Genomic DNA, 17,551 nt, shown 5'->3' on the forward strand with positions numbered 1-17,551 from the left:
TATCCTAAAGCAATGGTTACTATTGCTGAGTTGCTAATATTATGAAAATTGATGAACAGCAAAATTGGTATGATTATTTTTTTAAGTCGCTCTTAGTGGATGTTAAAAAAAAAAAAAAAAAATACATCTTAAGACCTAAAATTAATTTGAAAGGAAGAAGGAAATGACGAAGAAGGAAGATATGAGAAGGGAAGAGAAAAAGATCAAAAAAAAAAAAATAGCTTCCATTTTACTTCTTTTTTGTGAATAAAGAAAAAAGAAGCAAAATATAATCAAAATAGGGGAACTTAAAAAGCGAAGAACGGGAGAAATCAGGAAATGGAGATGAATAAGATTAAAAAATAAAAAATAAAAAACAAAAAAAAAAGAGGAATTCGATGCATAAAGCATAAAAGGAGGAATCCAAAACTGGTACTCTTTAACTTTTGTGATATATTTTGACCCTTCAATTTTGCTCTTTTGCAATTTCTGAAACTTCAATTGTAGCCTTAAATTCTATATTTCTTCAGATAGTTGTTGATGCTAGATTAATCAACTGCAAGCTTTAAAATATAATTAGTGAGACAACTGATTACGTCGACATTGTGTGCTATATAAAACATCGACCAGAGGGAAGCCGTCAAAATAAAAGCACTACTGAATATCTTTGGGCTTAGCCAACCAGTGTAACTAATTCTTTGGTTTAACCATAACACCTAACAATTCTTAATCTATGTGTGAAATAAGAAATTGGCATATTTTTATGGGATGGACGGACTATATATTATCTAAAAAAATTTCTCATTTTTCAGTGATCTAATTTTTTTTAATGGAGAATTTTGCATGTAAATTGAGTTTATATGAACCCCTCTCACAAGGAAATGGGCCCTTCATGTAAAATGGTTCAAGTGGACCATTATAATGTCCCTATTTTAAGAGGACCCCCAATGTTAGTTTTTTTTTTTTCTTTTTCTTTTTGGTAAAAGAGTTATTTATATGGAAGAATGTCTAAAAACAGTGAACGCAACAACTATGAATATGTGTGTCATATAGTAAGTTTGACGTAAATTAGGTGTAATAACAAGTCACCATGGGACACCTATTAGAAAAATCTTTTTAAGATTAGTACTTAGGATAACGGTGCTGATTCTCTTTTTCAAACTTATCCTGCAGCAAAATGTGAATTTTAATGTTGAATATAACATTAGGAAGGGACAATTGTGAAAATGAAGATCAAAGATAACTTCAGCCTGATTGGATTAAAGATTATTTGGGAGAAAAACTTGTCATTAATATAACGATTTTTTTTTATGATGCAATATATATGGGATCAAAAGACAATTGATAAATTAAAAAGTGGTGGGAATATATGTTTAGAAAACCTTCATAAAATTTTGTTCTTAATAAAGCCTTTTTCTTTGCTAACATTCTAAAATGAAAAACGATTGACGCATTTTACTATATCATTGTACTGTACAATTTTCGAACTTGTTAGCATACTCCTTCAAACGAGGGAAGGGTAGCCCCAGCTTGTTGAGCAACACTCCTTCAAACTAAGAGTAGTTATTATTACTCTCCAGCTATCAATACTATAGGAGTATCTCAATTCCTACAACAACTACAATTAAGAATAGCAATTAATTTTACTCCTGCCACTAATTCTATAATCAACAGAATCTCGAGCATCTCAATTGCTACTATAATCAACACTACTCCAATCAAGAGTAGTAATTCTCAAACTCCTCCTCCTAATACTATAGTCAACAATATCAAGATGTACATCTCGACTCAAATTTCCTGTCCTACCTCTCTCCCTGGTCGTTCTTAGGTTTCACTACTCTCCTCTTGAAAAAAAAGTTTTTTTTAAAAAAATGTACATCGTAATTGCTACTAATACTATAAATAATAGGGCAAATTATATTTTATCCCCCTGTAGTTTAGCATTTTTTACATAACCCCCATATGGTTTCAAAAGCTATACATAACCCCCTCATGGTTTGGATCAATGTGTCAAAGTGACGGAAATAGTCACTTGTAACGGAACTTCTAAAAATGTCCAAATTACCCTTATAAATACATGACACATTAACCCGTATGATTTTTATATTTTACTATATAACCCCCTTATGGTTTAATACTTTACCAAATAACCCTCTTATAATTTTCAAAATATACACATAACCCCCCTTAGTTAATAAATAATTTTTAACTTTACATAAGGGTATTTTTGACATTTTAGGTGACTCCGTTACGAATGGTCATTCCCATCACTTTGACACTTTAATCTAAATCATAAGGGAGTTATATATAACTTTTGAAACCATAGGAGAGTTATGTAAAAAAAAAAATGTTAAACCACAGGGGGGTAAAGTGGAATTTGCCCTAAATAATATATTGGTAATTAATTAATACATGCTCCTGCGACTAACACTATAATCAGCAACAATATCCGGAGTATCTCAATGACTACTATAATCAAGAAAACTACAACTAAGATCATTAATTGTCACACTCCATGCTTCTATTACTATAATCAAGAATATCGCAAGGATCTTGATTAGTACAAACTAATATAAATTAGCATGTGGAGATTCCCATCTCTTGCAATTCGAAGTTCAACAGCTAGGATTGCCGCGACCACCACCACCAGCGGCAGCAGTTGCAGGGTCAATGGAGGACGAAACCCAATCCGCAAACGGTTGTTCTACGACTACCTTGAAGACGTCGGATCACCTGCGCCATGTGGAGTCGATGAGCACCCTGCCCTCCGGCGCCGGTCCAATATCTAGATTGAATGCCGTCATCCTGGGGGAGTCTCTAGCTTCAGAGGAGGATCATCTGGTTTTCCCCAGCGAGGCCTTCTCCATGCAGGCTCACGTTCCTTCACCCCAGAAGGTAGTAATACTCAAGAAGATGGACTTTCCGCTGTTTCCACCCCTCAGTCCTATGTCTCAATCCTTCCTTCCATTTTCCACTACCACTCAATTGCTCCTTTCTGTTTGATTTTATTGTCCACCATACTTTTGTCAATTTTTTTTAAAGTTATCATCTCTTAATTTTTTTTTTAGAATCTTTTATTTCCTTGTGAAAATAATGGTTTATTTATGATATTAGCGACTCTTTGAGTATTTAACTTTTTTAAGAAATAGCGCTTTAATAGTGATATTATGTAGCAAGGACAATAATCGGAAAAAAAAAAAAAGAAGATCTAATTTTATCTTTGTTAAGGTCGGAAAAATTTAAAAACATTTTAAAATGTGCAGCATGACATTTTCAGTAAAATGAAAAAAATTGAAAAAGTTAAATTTTATCTCATCAATTTCTCTGGTCCATTGACCATCCAAATAACACCTAGTTAATGTGATAAATCTCAACTACAATATTTGAAATTTTCCTCACCAATTAATATTACTAATGATAGGCATGGACTCTCCGTCCAATTTTGCCGAGATTCTGATTTTTTTTTTTTTTAATTCTTTGCAAATTTATCATCCAAGTACTTGGAGACGTATGCAAGGTCAATCGAGGACCCCGCAGGATTTTGGTCAGAAATGGCCTCAGGGTTTTTCTGGAAAGAGAGATGGGGCCCACAGGTTTACGCTGAGAATCTTGATATTCGTAAAGGCAAAATCAATATCGAGGTCCATCCCATCTTTATCCTTTACTTTGGTTAATTCTTTTTATCTCTTTCAACTCATTACTTTCGCTAATTTCTTTGTCTTTTTTATTTTTAAAAATTCCCTTTTCTTTTGTTACCCCCAATCCTGCATAGTATTTGCAATTATCCCCTTAAATAAAATTCATAGATTGTTTATCCATCCAATATAAATAAATGTAAAAAGATGATAGAGGTGTTTATAAATAAAAATGCCCTGCAGAGGTTGTGTATGATGCCTGATTTTAGTAGTAATGAATTTTAACACAATCTTTTATTTCTTCTCATTCTTGACGATAAGAATATTCTAGGATCTTTCTATTTTACTCAACCAATTTAGTGATTAATCCTCTTATTTTAACAAATAATCCAATAAAAAAAATTAGATTGTACTGCTCCTTTTTCATGTTATTTCAATGACTTTTCAATAACCAAATAAAATAGATAGGAAAAAGACTTAACAAACAATATTGTGGTAGCCTAAGTATGCCAAAAATTCACATGTAGATAAGTTTGTGTGAAAATACTTTTTACACTAACATTTTAGGAAACATTCACCCAAGAAGAATCTATATCATCTTTGTACTTATGCCACAAAAGGAAATTTTCAAAGTTGGTAAACTACTTATTAGTTGGTACAGAGCAATGAAGCCCACGTGCGATATAGTTTCGGGAGGTAAACTGTAATTAATCCTTTTTCTTTTCTGCCTGTGGATGTGGCCACTGAATACAGTGGTTCAAAGGTGGAATCACCAACCTATGCTACAACTGTTTGGATCGAATCATCGAATCCGGAGATGGTGACAAAATTGCAATTTTCTGGGAAGGAAATGAACCTGGTTTTGATGGCACCTTAACTTACAAACAACTGCTGGCTAGAGTTTGTCAGGTCTTTATATATCACTTCTATCCTTTACTTTTCTTCCTAAGGACTTGTGATCTTAGCCCATGTGACGCTTTCCTGGCTTTTCCTTCTCATTCCAATAGCTTGCAAATTGGTTAAAAGATGTTGGTGTCCGCAAGGGAGATGCTGTGGTCATATACTTGCCCATGCTTATGGAACTACCCATTTCTATGCTTGCATGCAGTCGCATTGGTGCTGTTCACTCTGTATAACTCAAACCCATATCTTTTAATCCTCTATTTGTTACTTTTCTGAAGCTAGATGATGCTAGTACAACTTGGAGTTTTATTATTGAAATCCCAAGTTTTCTTGATTGTCTGTTTGGTATGTTAGGTGGTATTTGCAGGATTCTCTGCTGAATCACTCGCCCAGAGAATCATGGATTGCAAACCCAAGGTTGTCATAACTTGCAATGCTGTTAGAAGAGGTTCCAAGATTATCTATCTAAAGGACATTGTTGATGCTGCCCTTGCAGAATCTGCCCGAAATGGCAATCCTTTGGGTTAGAAACTAAGCTGCTGCATTATGACATCGGTCATAAATGGACTATTGCTTTTTTTTCCCCCAAATTATAGGAACACATAAAGCCGATATCCTGTTATAGAATGCTTCTTTTATTTGAAGTGGATCATTTTATCTATGAGAATCTAGGATTTATTTCTTGATTTCTTGATTTTGTTCTCTCTTCATTTACTTTGCTTATTGGCTGAAGCTCTTAGAGTGCATACTTTCTTATGTAGCATGTTATATTTACTTATTGCAGACGTTTGCTTGACATATGAAAATGAATCAGCCATGAAGAGGGAATCTACAAAGTGGCAAGAGGGAAGAGATATATGGTGGCAGGTTAGGAGGCAAACATGCCGCAATAAATGATATGTTGGTACTCTTGCACATAATATTATGTGTCATTGTCATGTAGTTAGCAGTTTTCTGATTGCACTTTTAGTGCATCCGCAATCGATTTTGACTGGACATTAAAGTTGCGTCTAACGTTACCCCTCTTTGGATATCTACTACTGGAGAAAAATTTGATACTCTATTGTCTACCCCCTGCTTTTTAAGAGAATCATAGCTCTTGGAAATAACCATTTAAATCCATCTGTTATGCTATTCATGGTTTTTACATTCTGAATTACTCGTTCTCTGCACTGATTTGAGCAAATCCTATGTTGTTTCCAGGATGTTGTTCCTAAACACCCCACTACTTGTGCTGTGGAATGGGTTGATGCAGAGGATCCACTTTTCCTCCTGTATACTAGCGGGAGTACTGGAAAGCCAAAGGTCTGAATATATCCTGAAAAATTAATACTTCCAGTTCTTTTTATGCTTTAGTCTATAAAGATGTTCTTTCTGTAAATCTAAGGGTGTCCTGCATACAACTGGAGGCTACATGGTATACACTGCAACAACTTTCAAATATGCATTTGACTACAAGCCATCAGATGTATACTGGTACTCACAATTTAATACTTTACCTTTTAGGCAAACTTACAAGTGGGCTGGGTTGCTGATATATTTGGCCACAATTTTGATTCAGGTGTACAGCTGACTGTGGTTGGATTACTGGGCACAGCTACGTTACATATGGACCTTTGCTAAATGGAGCAACTGCTGTGGTTTTTGAAGGGGTAATCTTTTAGAAACCTGTACATTAATTTTTTTACTTCATATGTGGAATGTGAAAGGTTAAAAATTATTATTCATTTCATTGATTTTCTTGTAAGTGTGCAGTACTGCTTTGACATCCGGACAAACAAAATGATTGGCAAAAGTAAGTGAAATAGGATTGTAGAACTGCATGCTTAGTAACACGGCTTCTATTTCCTGCAGGCTCCTAATTATCCAGATGCTGGGCGGTGTTGGGACATTGTTGACAAATTCAAGGTGTCAATATTCTACACCGCCCCCACATTGGTGCGGTCGCTAATGCGTGAGGGAGATCAGGCAAGGAATACAATCAACTGTTGTCCTGTTCCATTTTTCTGGTTATATTGTTTAACGTAACTTGTAATTGGAAGAAATTTACCAGTCATCTCATATTCAATTTCTGGGGCTTGTCTTAGTTTTGCTTTGCTCTTTATATTGGATATATTTGTTACTTGAGAGTTGAGTGGCAATGGCTTCATTGAGGGACTTGCTTCAGGATCAAAACTTTGAAGCTAAGTTACAGCCATAACAGTCTTCTTTTCTTGAGTATTCCATTTTGTGTTTCATCACCATTCTATGATGACAAACTCACTACAATGCCTTTGGCCTGATAGTTTAATTGGTTGCTGGATGCATAAAAACCATCTGACTGGTCTCTGTGGTTTGCTTACTGGTTGGGGCTTACCAAGAGGGAAAATATATTTTTGCCTTTGATCCTGTTAAAATAGTTATGACCTTAATTCTGGTATTTTTCTTGCAACAGTCTAGATTCCATATGGATAATAGCATTTACTTTTTGAGAAAAGCCATTTTTTCTCTTTTCAATTTCCTCCTGTTTTCACATGTATGCTAATGTTACTAATCTTAATTTCCTCCTCCATCTATGTGCACAGTACGTCACCCGTTATTCACGCAAGTCCTTACGAGTGCTTGGAAGTGTGGGTGAGCCGATCAATCCAAGTGCATGGAGGTTTGTGACTAAATAATGCCATATGCTATTTCCAATTATTTAAAGTTTCCAAACCTGTTTATCATCCATTTGTCAATGACCTTTAATTGTGCCAGGTGGTATTTTAATGTAGTTGGAGAGTCAAGGTGCCCTATATCTGACACTTGGTGGCAAACTGAGACTGGTGGTTTTATGGCATGTTTCTGAATAGTTTCTTCTTTGCTGTATGATTGTGTCATGGTGTTTGCCTGGGAAAACCAGTATGTGTCTAACATGTAGCACTTTTGTCAACTTTCAGATTACTCCTTTGCCTGGAGCATGGCCTCAGAAACCTGGTTCTGCTACATTTCCATTTTTTGGAGTTCAGGTACACACGTGAAACTATAATATGATATGACACTACCTCAGATGCTACGCCCTCTTAAATGGGGAGGACAAAAGAAGTATTCTAGCATACAACCATGTGTAAAGTGGGAGGATAATTGTGATTTTGCTCATCCTATAGTTATTTGCTCTTTGCATCCGGTTTCTAATTGGATCATTACTGAAAGTTCAAATTTTCCATGGAGTGATGTTGAATTTCTAGACATTTTTACTGATGCAAATGCAAAGATAAGAACAGCGCTGCCTGGTGAATACCAGAAATGACGGATTTCTGGAAACCCTTGCTCTTTTAGTATTTCGGTTTAACTTGATATAATTTAGGTTGTTTTTAATGTATTACAGTCTGATAATTTGTTGACAAGAGTGTTAGAGTTTGAAGGGCGATTTTGAAATTTCAGAAGATACTGAAATAGGTAAGGATTACAGGCTATAAAGTCATTCTAGCTCATGTGGACTAGTATCAGAAATTTGGGATTTCTAAAGGAATCAAATTGATTAGATGTTATAGCAAATTTGATATCTGCTTACATCCTCTATAGGCTGTCATTCCTGACTTGGCTTCCACAAATTATTAGCCTTTGCTTTCTATGTTTCTTGGTTCACTTAGCTTTGAAGTTTGCTTAGTTCTTAAGAATTGGTAGCATCCAAATCTTATGAATATGGGCGCATTTAGTTCATGGGGAATACAGGGTTATTTGTCCTGGGATTAATAGTTCCATGAGTCTCAATAGCATCTAGAATAGTTATCCAGCATATAATCCGCTCAGGATAACTGACAGTATATCCTACAGATAACATCCAATTCTGCACCTGATTAGAAACAGGACTACTTTCAGTAACTAAACTACCCTCCTATGGCAATCTTGCATTCGATTTGATCTTTGTTCTTCCTATTTCAGGTTCCTTAGAAAACAGGAATATGTTTTTTTTCCCTGAGTTACTCTGACTATAAGAAATGTAATAATTTGCTTTACAATCACACCAACTTGCCATGTCACCAACATGGAAAATCTAATTAAATGAATTATTTACATCCATTATTATGTAAAAGCTTGCGAGCTTGTGCTGATTTTATGATTCCAAAATCCTTTTCCTATTAAATATTTAAACTAGCAGCCAGTTGCAGCTTTACTCTCTAAACAATTGGCAAGCACAAAAAATAAAAAAAAAAACTGACTTTTTACCATAGCTTCTTTGGTGCATCGTTTAAGCAATCCTTGTATTGAAAGTTTGAAGCCAAGGAAGCTCATGTTATATAATCTTCTAATATTGTTACAGCCTGTCATAGTAGATGAAAAAGGTGCTGAAATTGAAGGCGAGTGCAGTGGATATTTGTGTGTGAAAAGCTCATGGCCATCCGCATTTCGAACTCTTTATGGAGATCATGAAAGATATGAAGCTACATACTTTAGTGCATTTCCTGGCTATTACTTTACTGGCGATGGCTGCACCAGGTAGTTCACTGTTCTACGCTTGTTTACCATGTTCAGACATCTTCACTAGCATTAATAAATTCATAGATCATTTATGTATTTACCTTAAGTTCCAAGTACTGCTATATGATTATGTTGCCTTGAATTCATTAGGGACAAAGATGGCTATTATTGGCTCACTGGAAGAGTTGATGATGTTATTAATGTCAGGTAAACTTTCTTAACTTTCAGTCATCTTTTCGCTTAAAGGATGCAGCTAAATTGGTTAACTGTTGGCATGATTCAATCACAACAATTACTTTTCGCTAACTAATTATTGGGTTATGTACTGTCAAATGTTCGTTTGAATGTCTAATGCCATACATACATATATAGTGGACATCGCATTGGTACTGCTGAAGTGGAATCTGCTCTAGTTTCACACCCTCAGTGTGCTGAAGCTGCTGTTGTTGGTGTTGAGCATGAGGTACGTTTTCTTCATGACATGTTTCCTGAGTTTCTGATGTACAAAATGTCATCACTTTCCTATGGCTAAAAGATTCAATGCTGTCAGGTCAAAGGACAGGGCATATATGCATTTGTTACCCTAGTAGAAAGTGTTCTATACAGTGAAGATCTGCGAAGAAGTCTTATACTAACAGTGAGAAACCAGGTACGTTTAAGAAGCAACATTCTTGATCCATAGCTTGAAGAAAGCGATATCCCAGTGCTATGTGTTTTTTCAGAAGTCATTGTAAATGCTGTAGCTACCTTACATTAGGATATCGGATCTCTCACTCAGAAACCCCTCACCCCCCCTCCTGGTAAACAAACCTTACAGTCAAGGTTTCTGGTGGTTCTACTTGCTCATGAATCTAGGGGGTTCTATCATCTACAATGAACTGAGTTTTAACAATGAGGATAGAGGTTATTGCTTCACGTGATTAGTATTACTTGGTTTTAGGTCTTCCACTCTACTGCAGTAAGTTCATCTTGCTCGAGTCATCTCCCTCTAGGCTTGTTGTAATGGCAGCCAATAGAACACCATCTGCTATGCTAATGTAGTGTACCTAAGCTTTTTTACTTGGTTAACCTAGATACATGAGTACATATAGCTGTCTTGTATGTGATGAAGTCGAATAACGTATCGAGTGAGTCAAATGAACTGCAACTTCATAAGCTATAGTTTCTCCTAACATGGATGTTAATGGTCAGGAATCTGCATGATGCAAGTAATAGCAGAGCTCATGTGTCCAAGTTCCCAGTGGTCCTACAATTCTCTATGTATGTAGGAGTATGAGATTAATTCCTCAATGCACATAAGCGATGGATCTAGTTAGGGCACATCTTGTGTTTTTAGCTTAGCTAGTTTGAAGTAGAAAGAAGGTTATTTTTCTTTTCTCAGTGTTGGAGCCTGGAGGTTTGGGAGGCCCCCATGGTGAATGCCTCTTGTGTTCTAAGTCAGTTTTATAGCACAGTTTTCCATTCTTTATGAAATCGAGTGTCTTTCTACAAGAATTTCCCTCAAGATAGAATTCCTGAACAAAAGAATGTGGTAATTTATTCTAAGCTCCTAGCATCATACGTACCAGATTGGAGCATTTGCAGCCCCAGACAAAATACACTGGGCGCCTGGCCTTCCGAAGACAAGAAGTGGAAAGATAATGAGAAGAATTTTGAGAAAAATTGCTTCCAGACAGTTGGATGAGCTTGGGGACACAAGCACGCTTGCAGATCCAAGTGTTGTTGATGAGCTGATCAAACTCGTTGACTGCTGATTGCATGTTAGTATTGGCTTCATCCCATCCCAGGACAAGTTTGTCATGCAATTCAAGAGACAAAAACATTTGTTCCCATCTTTCGTGCCCTGTTTGCAATTGCTTCATACTCTTTTTTATGTACTTTTTAGCAACTCAATAATGACGATATTCTTGATATATATATATGTTCTTTTTGTTATCACGCAAAATCAATTTTGTTATTTCAGCAGTGAACATCTCAAAAGTAATTAGTCATATGAGTATTGTACCAGGATCGGTTCTCAAAATCCTCTTAAAAAAACTGTGGCTTGGATGCTAAAGCTATAGTCAACAGGAAAGGAAAGAAGTGAAGGGCTTGTCTCGTATTTAGTCCCCAGATTGACTGGGAAGCCAAACAATTAACAGTACTTGAACAAGAAGCAGATATAGATGCCGAAACACGATTGATTCAAATCAATCATCACTTTATAGTCCCCTCCAGTTTTTGGTCCTTTAGTTTCTTTTTCTATGTAACCGTCTAGAAACTGCAGCAGTTTGTATCACTTGCACAATATTTCAAGCAAAAAAGCTTATCTAAACACAGTGGCATGTCCTATGTATGGGCAGCATTCTCCTGATTTTAGCTGCTGTTTTGGTTGTCAAACTTGCATTTGCTAGCTCTAGAACAGATTAGCTAAACTAAAGCTGCACTGCAAGTGAGAGGGAAGCTCTTTCTGAACTCGCGAAAGGCCTAATTGATGAAGCAGACCGGCTTTCTTGATTGAATGGCAAAAACTGTTGTGCTAGGGAAGGAGCTGTGCAACAACATAACTGGCCATGTCATGAAGCTTGATTTAAGTAACCCTTTCTTATTTGGGAATCAAAGATACTTGATGACAAAGATTGTCTTGCATTTTAGCAGCAACTGCATAGGAGGTGATATAAGTCCATCTCTGCTCAATCTTGAGCATTTTCAGTATCTAGATTTGAGCATAAACAGCTTTTGAAGAATACAAATTCCAGCAGCTTTTAGTTATCTAAAAAATCTAGAATATCTGAACCTCGCGAATGCTGGTTTTGGGGGACAGGATCCCCACTATCTTGGAATCTTTCAAGCTTGCACCTTCAAGTTGGTTATGCTTCTCGTGTATCAGTCTGCTTGCCTCGCTGGGGATGTGGATCTAGTTCAATTTCGTCCTATAATTATGCCTATTTTTTTATATGGAGGGAAACATTCTTTTTTTTTTTTTTTTGCGAAATATTCACTCATTTCACTTGATAAGGTGAAATAATAAACAAAAAATTAGAATTAGAATTTTTAAATGTAAAAATATTGTTAAAGGTCTAAAAATGCCTAGATATTGTCTGTCTCTCTTTTTTATTTTCACATTCTAATTTTTCAATAATGATTTTTGTTTATTTTTCCCTTATTACATGAAATAAGTAGGATATTTCTCTCAACCCAAAAAAAAGTGAAATAAAGGGATGAAATTTGACTATGCCCATATATATGAAAAATATTATTTTTTTACACTATTAAGTTAGGGATATTAATATGGTTTAGCCATGATTTATTCAAGGTGTTAGAAAATGCGCACAATGCACTATACTTTAAGGGGAATAATTGCAGTTAAATCTTAGGAGTATAAATATCTTTTTTGATATTACCATTGTACAATGTTAGAGTTGATTAAAGAATTTTAGGAATAAAATAAACAAATAATAACGTTAGAGGGTAAAATGCAAAACTAGATATACCTAAAGGAAGTTTTTGTAATTAACCCATATTTTTGGAAGAGAAGATGCATGAATTATCGTCTAATAATTGGAGTTGGCTTGTGCCTTTTACAAGAAAAGGGACGCTAATGATTTCCAAGTTACGCGTTTAATTTGTTCAACAGTCAACTAGTCAAATCTCTTCATTATAGATTAAAGTAAATTTCAAACAATTAAAAGCATATTTTAGCTTCTTTTTTTTTTTTTGGTTCAAACTACTATTCTACCGTTTGTATGTTATGGAAGAATAAAGTTGAGCTTCAAGGGGAAAGAAAAAAAAAAAAGAGAAAGAAAGAAAGAAACGAAAATAAAAGGAGGGAGAACTAAAGTGACAAAAGCAAGCCAAGGACTTTTCCATGTTTACTGCCCTTGTTGACAGGGATTACACCATGCAGTTACCATGAGCACATTTGAAGTAGAAGAAGCAGAAATCATTAACACTAACAGGTGAACTCTAATTCAATGATGGTCCATAGCTAAGGATGGCAATGGGCAGCCACCAGCCCCGCCGGGGCTTTTGGGACGGGGGTGGGGGAGAATTTTTCGCGAGGGGTTGGGGGAAGCCCGGTTTAGAAACAGGGCAGGTCTAATTCAATGATGGGTCCATAGCTAAGGATGGCAATGGAGGCGGGTGCTCGCGTGGGGGTGGGGGGAATTTTTTCCCTCTGTTTAGAAACAGGGCAGGGAACGGGCACCCGTCCCGCCACCCATTTAAAAAATATATATATACGTATATAATTATATATAATATTTAATTTAATTTGTTACAAACTTATGATAATGATTTTATTGGTTATATGTATTATATAATGTATATTAGTATATGTACTATAATTGATATTATCAATTATACTAATAATTATATATAACTACTAATAGAAATTATTAATTAGTTATATTAAATTTACTAATACATTTATATTAAATCCCTAATTACACTTAATACAATAACATTTTTTTCTCAAAAAAAAAAAACATAAGTACAATAATGAATTAGTGATTATATTTGTGCCAAATGTAAAAACTTGACTACTTTAGTTGTATTTATTTCATCATATTAGATTGTATTCAAATAATTTTGTTTGATTATTTTTATAAGTTTCAATTGTGAAATTATAATGAATAATAATTTGATGATATATTGATATTTTAATACTTGATTATTTGTTGAAATTTAACTATAATAAAATTATATAACAAATTTTTATTTGTCCCACGAGGGAAAGCGGGACGGGGCGAGGCGGGTGGTTGAGCATTTGATTGCCAACTCTTGTGCAACCCAATGAACAGAGATGCAAACATCATATATGGATTGTGAAGGACTATCCCATTTCCACCAAATGCCAGATTGGGAGAATGTATGGTATCCTCTGTCTTATATCCCACATCGATGAATTAGTTGAGCCATGCACCCTTTATATGTCTAAGATTGGAGCAGAAAGGTCACGACCTTACTTGAACAGGATCTGTTCTATAGGCTCGTACCTCTGTGTCCTTGAGTTCTAAGGAGACAGGAAACCAAGTCTGGTGGATGAAATATGACTGCTTGACCAGAGCGTGATTGACAGCTCTTGCGGCTCACTTGGCGGGCCGCAAGTGCAGTAGAGGATCGTTCCTAGTTCGTGCTTCAACACAGGCTAGGGTGGTCTTGCAGTTGTCTGACAGACCTTCCTCCCTCATTTTCTTTTTCTTGGGTTGCTAAATGTTTTAACCTTTTGATCTGATATGGTTTCTGTTTTCCCACAAAGTTTTCCTTGCAGAATCTAGGGACTTTTCTGAAAGTTTCCTGATAACTAATCACAGTTGATTGATAATAGTGAACCCATAATTTCCTTCTTGACCTATACCACAAAATTTTGGGACAAGGGGCAGGGACGGTCATCAGAATGACCGTCCCTGAACAGTCAACAGTCAGATTTTGATCAAAAAAAAATGTGCGGTTCATATCACAAGTTGTATATCGATTTTCATAACGTGTGTGGGATTCGTAAATTTTTGTATTAAAGTTACACGTTGTGCAAACAAAGTTACGTCGTGTGCAACCAAAGTTACGCGCTATGTAAAATGATCAAAACCGCCGGGAACCTGCAACCGTTCCTGCCTGCTGTCCAAAATTTCGACTACAATTTATATTTCTATATATACAATACTTACATATGTACACGGGATGGAATCCGCTTCTCACAATATGTTCAACTAATTTGCTGGAACAAAAATGTAGGAGTCAAACTGAAGCCAGCAATTGCAAATTCACTCCTGGCACAACCCCATGTATTATACTCATCCCATTTCCTTGTGAAGGACTATGGATTGACTGTAGATAGCCTCAGGTGGGTAGATGGACTTTCTTCCTTGAAAAGCTTAGACTTGTCCGGGGTACAACTTTTGGATGGCTAATGACTGGTTATATTCAGTTAACTTCCTTCCTTCCTTTAGTTTCTTTGAATTTTGCTGGCTGCGGACTTCATACATTTCCTCCTCTTTTACATATCAATTTCACATCTCTTACTTCTCTTAATCTTCAGTGGAACAATTTCAACTCCACCATCCCTCTCTGGTTGTCCAATGCCACTAGCCTTAAGCAACTCCAACTTGATCATAACAGCTTTAATGTTTCAATTCCTGACAATCTTGAAAAGTTCACCTCTCTTGCTGTTCATGATCTTTCTTCAAACTTTTTTGGAATTCAACTGCCGAATTCTTTCTGTAAGTTAACTAGTCTTGTTCACATGGATCTCAATGGCAACAATTTCCAAGGCACAATCCCCTATTGCTTTAAGAATCTGACTTCACTTGCCATTCTTAATTTGGAAGCAAATTATCTTGAGGGTCCGATTCCAGATTCAATTAGTCAAATGTGCAGTTTGAAAGTGCCTGATTTGTCCCTAAACCAGTTCAATTCACCATTACCGACTCTGATTAGAGATCCATCTGACTGCCTCCTTAATAGACTGAAGGAGCTGTATTTTATATCCATTATCCAATGACTTCTTTGGTTACTTACCCAGTCAGCTGGAAATGTACAGGAATCCGGAGGTACTCCATCTTTCTTTTAATTCACTCTCTGGCACAATTCCTTCTGAGCTAGCCTGTCACACTTAAGGGAGCTGGATATTAGCAACAATAAATTCAATGGTAGTGTTCCCTCAAGTATTGTACAACTTTTAGAGTTGGTAAAGTAGGAAATTTCCAATAATTCATTGAGTGGTGTAATCTCTGAAGTCCACTTTGAGCAGCTCTCGAAATTAAAGAATTTGTTAGTCTCTTCAAATTTATTCCTATTCAAAGCGAGTCCTCTATGGATTCCACCTTTTCAACTGCAAATGATTGAGTTAGAATCGATTGATGTAGGCCCCCAACTTCCTCCTTGGCTGCAAACTCGAAAGGGAGTGAAAAGGTTGATCATGTCAAATGCGAGCATCTCAGATGTCATACCCGGTTGGTTTGAGAATATGTATTCTCGAATTGACGATCTAGATTTGTCACACAACAACATAAGTGGAAGATTACCAAAATTTGAAGAATATAATGATTCTTTCCGAGTAATAAAGCTGAACTCCAACAAATTCAAGGGCACGATAACATCTGTTCCATTGGGAGCTTATTTGGTTGATCTTTCCGAAATTCCTTGGAAGGCCAGCTACCTCTATTTGACAGTTATTTGGATCTGTCATTGACTCATCTCTCACTCTTTGATAACCATTTCATGGGTGAAATCTCTCCGTCTATATGTGTAATTCAGAGTTTGATATTCATTGATCTATCAAGCAACCAGTCATCAGGAAAGATCCCTTCATGCTTGGCGAACCTCCAAAACTTTGCATGTGCTTGACCTCTCAAATAACAGTTTGCTACGAATTGATCTATCAGCGAATCAATTTTCAGGGACAATCCCCTCATGCCTGGCCAATCTTCAGAACTTGCAAGTGCTTGATCTCTCTAATAATAGTCTCAGCAGGCAAATTCCAGATTCTTGGTTTTTTTCTGAGGAACTTCATTCTTTGCACCTGCAGCAGAACAAATTGGATGGAAAAATTCCATCGTCAGTCAGAAACCTGAAAGGATTGCACATTCTAGATCTCGGGGATAATGTACTGAAGGACATCATTCCTTCCTGGATAGGAGAAGAGTTACAAGACCTTGTATATCTCAGACTTCACTCAAATAACTTTTACAGTGGTATTCCATTGCAACTCTGTCAACTGAAGATTCTCAGGCTGCTGGACTTGGCAAAGAACAATTTATCTGGGAGCATCCCTCATTGTGTTAATAACTTCAGTGCCATGATTTCAGATGATCCAATATTATCCTTTCACATGCGGTTCTTAATTTATTTTGAGCGGAGAATTTTAGAATCCGCACAAGGTATGGAACAGAAGTATTCTACAACCTTGCCTTTTCTTTGATCAATACAGCTTTCACACAACAATATATCAGGAGAGATCCCTGAAGAGCTAATGGATCTCCTAGTATTGAAGAATCTTAATCTTCCGCACAATCATCTTCAGGGAACAATTCCTGAGAAGATTGGCAACTTGAAAAACCTTGAGACTCTTGATTTATCAAGAAATGAGCTTTCAGGTCCAATTCCTACAAGTTTATCCATCATATATTCACTGAGCCACCTAAACCTGTCGTTCAATAACTTATCAGGGCCAATACCTACTGGGAAACAACTCCAAACCTTGAATAATGAATCCATTTATGAAGGTAATAGTGGACTTTGTGGAGCACCACTGTCAAATAGCTGTCCTGAAGAAAAATCATCAAATGGAGATGAGCCATTGCTGGATAGTGAGAGTGACATGCAGCTCGAGTCCTTATGGTTTTATGCTGGTTTAGGACCTGGTTTTGGCTTTGGATTCCTGGTTGTTTGTTGCACTCTAGCTTTCAAAAGGTCCTGGAGCAATGCATTGTTTCTGTTCCTAGATAATCTCTTTAGCAGGAGAAGGCAGCAATGACATCTGTAAAGGCATTTCTCTAATGTTTTATTTTGTGGTTTTGGTTCCTTTTGGTCTATGACAAAAAATCATGTGTCTTTATGGTTTTATGCTAATAGAATTATCTGCTACAAGTTTTTTAAACTGAATTATTCAATCAAGA

The 17,551-nt window shown here is 36.2% G+C and overlaps 2 protein-coding genes and 1 non-coding gene across 3 annotated transcripts; all 3 read left to right on the top strand.

Moving 5' to 3' along the window:
• Positions 1-2,432: 2,432 nt before the first annotated feature.
• LOC113716137 (acetyl-coenzyme A synthetase, chloroplastic/glyoxysomal) lies at positions 2,433-10,878 on the top strand. Its single transcript, XM_027240433.2, has 18 exons — positions 2,433-2,874; positions 3,477-3,620; positions 4,368-4,523; positions 4,622-4,744; positions 4,872-5,040; positions 5,302-5,384; positions 5,721-5,822; positions 5,905-5,993; positions 6,079-6,169; positions 6,372-6,485; positions 7,082-7,158; positions 7,254-7,332; positions 7,436-7,504; positions 8,800-8,975; positions 9,108-9,164; positions 9,330-9,420; positions 9,508-9,606; positions 10,526-10,878. Exons 1-18 carry the CDS (start codon positions 2,650-2,652, stop codon positions 10,709-10,711), a joined length of 2,130 nt encoding a protein of 709 aa, XP_027096234.2. The 5' UTR covers positions 2,433-2,649; the 3' UTR covers positions 10,712-10,878.
• Positions 10,879-13,893: 3,015 nt separating this feature from the next.
• LOC113717470 (small nucleolar RNA U3) lies at positions 13,894-14,116 on the top strand. Its single transcript, XR_003454396.1, has one exon. It is a non-coding gene; the product is annotated as a small nucleolar RNA U3 (small nucleolar RNA).
• A 1,655-nt stretch (positions 14,117-15,771) lies between these two features.
• On the top strand, positions 15,772-17,409 carry LOC113716138 (uncharacterized). Its single transcript, XM_072070130.1, has 3 exons — positions 15,772-16,117; positions 16,334-16,813; positions 16,886-17,409. The coding sequence occupies exons 1-3, from the start codon at positions 15,772-15,774 to the stop codon at positions 17,407-17,409; spliced, it is 1,350 nt and encodes a 449-aa protein (XP_071926231.1).
• The last annotated feature ends 142 nt before the right edge of the window (positions 17,410-17,551 follow it).

Source organism: Coffea arabica, chromosome 11c (assembly GCF_036785885.1).
Source record: "Coffea arabica cultivar ET-39 chromosome 11c, Coffea Arabica ET-39 HiFi, whole genome shotgun sequence".
Classification (NCBI taxonomy): domain Eukaryota; kingdom Viridiplantae; phylum Streptophyta; class Magnoliopsida; order Gentianales; family Rubiaceae; genus Coffea; species Coffea arabica.

Coding starts and splice junctions, on each gene's coding strand:
- LOC113716137 (XM_027240433.2), top strand. CDS start 2,650: ATGGAGGACGAAACCCAATCCGCAAACGGTTGTTCTACGACTACCTTG. Junction 4,524..4,621: donor TGCTGGCTAGAGTTTGTCAG/GTCTTTATATAT, acceptor TCATTCCAATAG/CTTGCAAATTGGTTAAAAGA. Junction 7,505..8,799: donor TTCCATTTTTTGGAGTTCAG/GTACACACGTGA, acceptor ATATTGTTACAG/CCTGTCATAGTAGATGAAAA.
- LOC113716138 (XM_072070130.1), top strand. CDS start 15,772: ATGATTGAGTTAGAATCGATTGATGTAGGCCCCCAACTTCCTCCTTGG. Junction 16,118..16,333: donor TTTGACAGTTATTTGGATCT/GTCATTGACTCA, acceptor ATCAATTTTCAG/GGACAATCCCCTCATGCCTG. Junction 16,814..16,885: donor AATTTTAGAATCCGCACAAG/GTATGGAACAGA, acceptor ACAATATATCAG/GAGAGATCCCTGAAGAGCTA.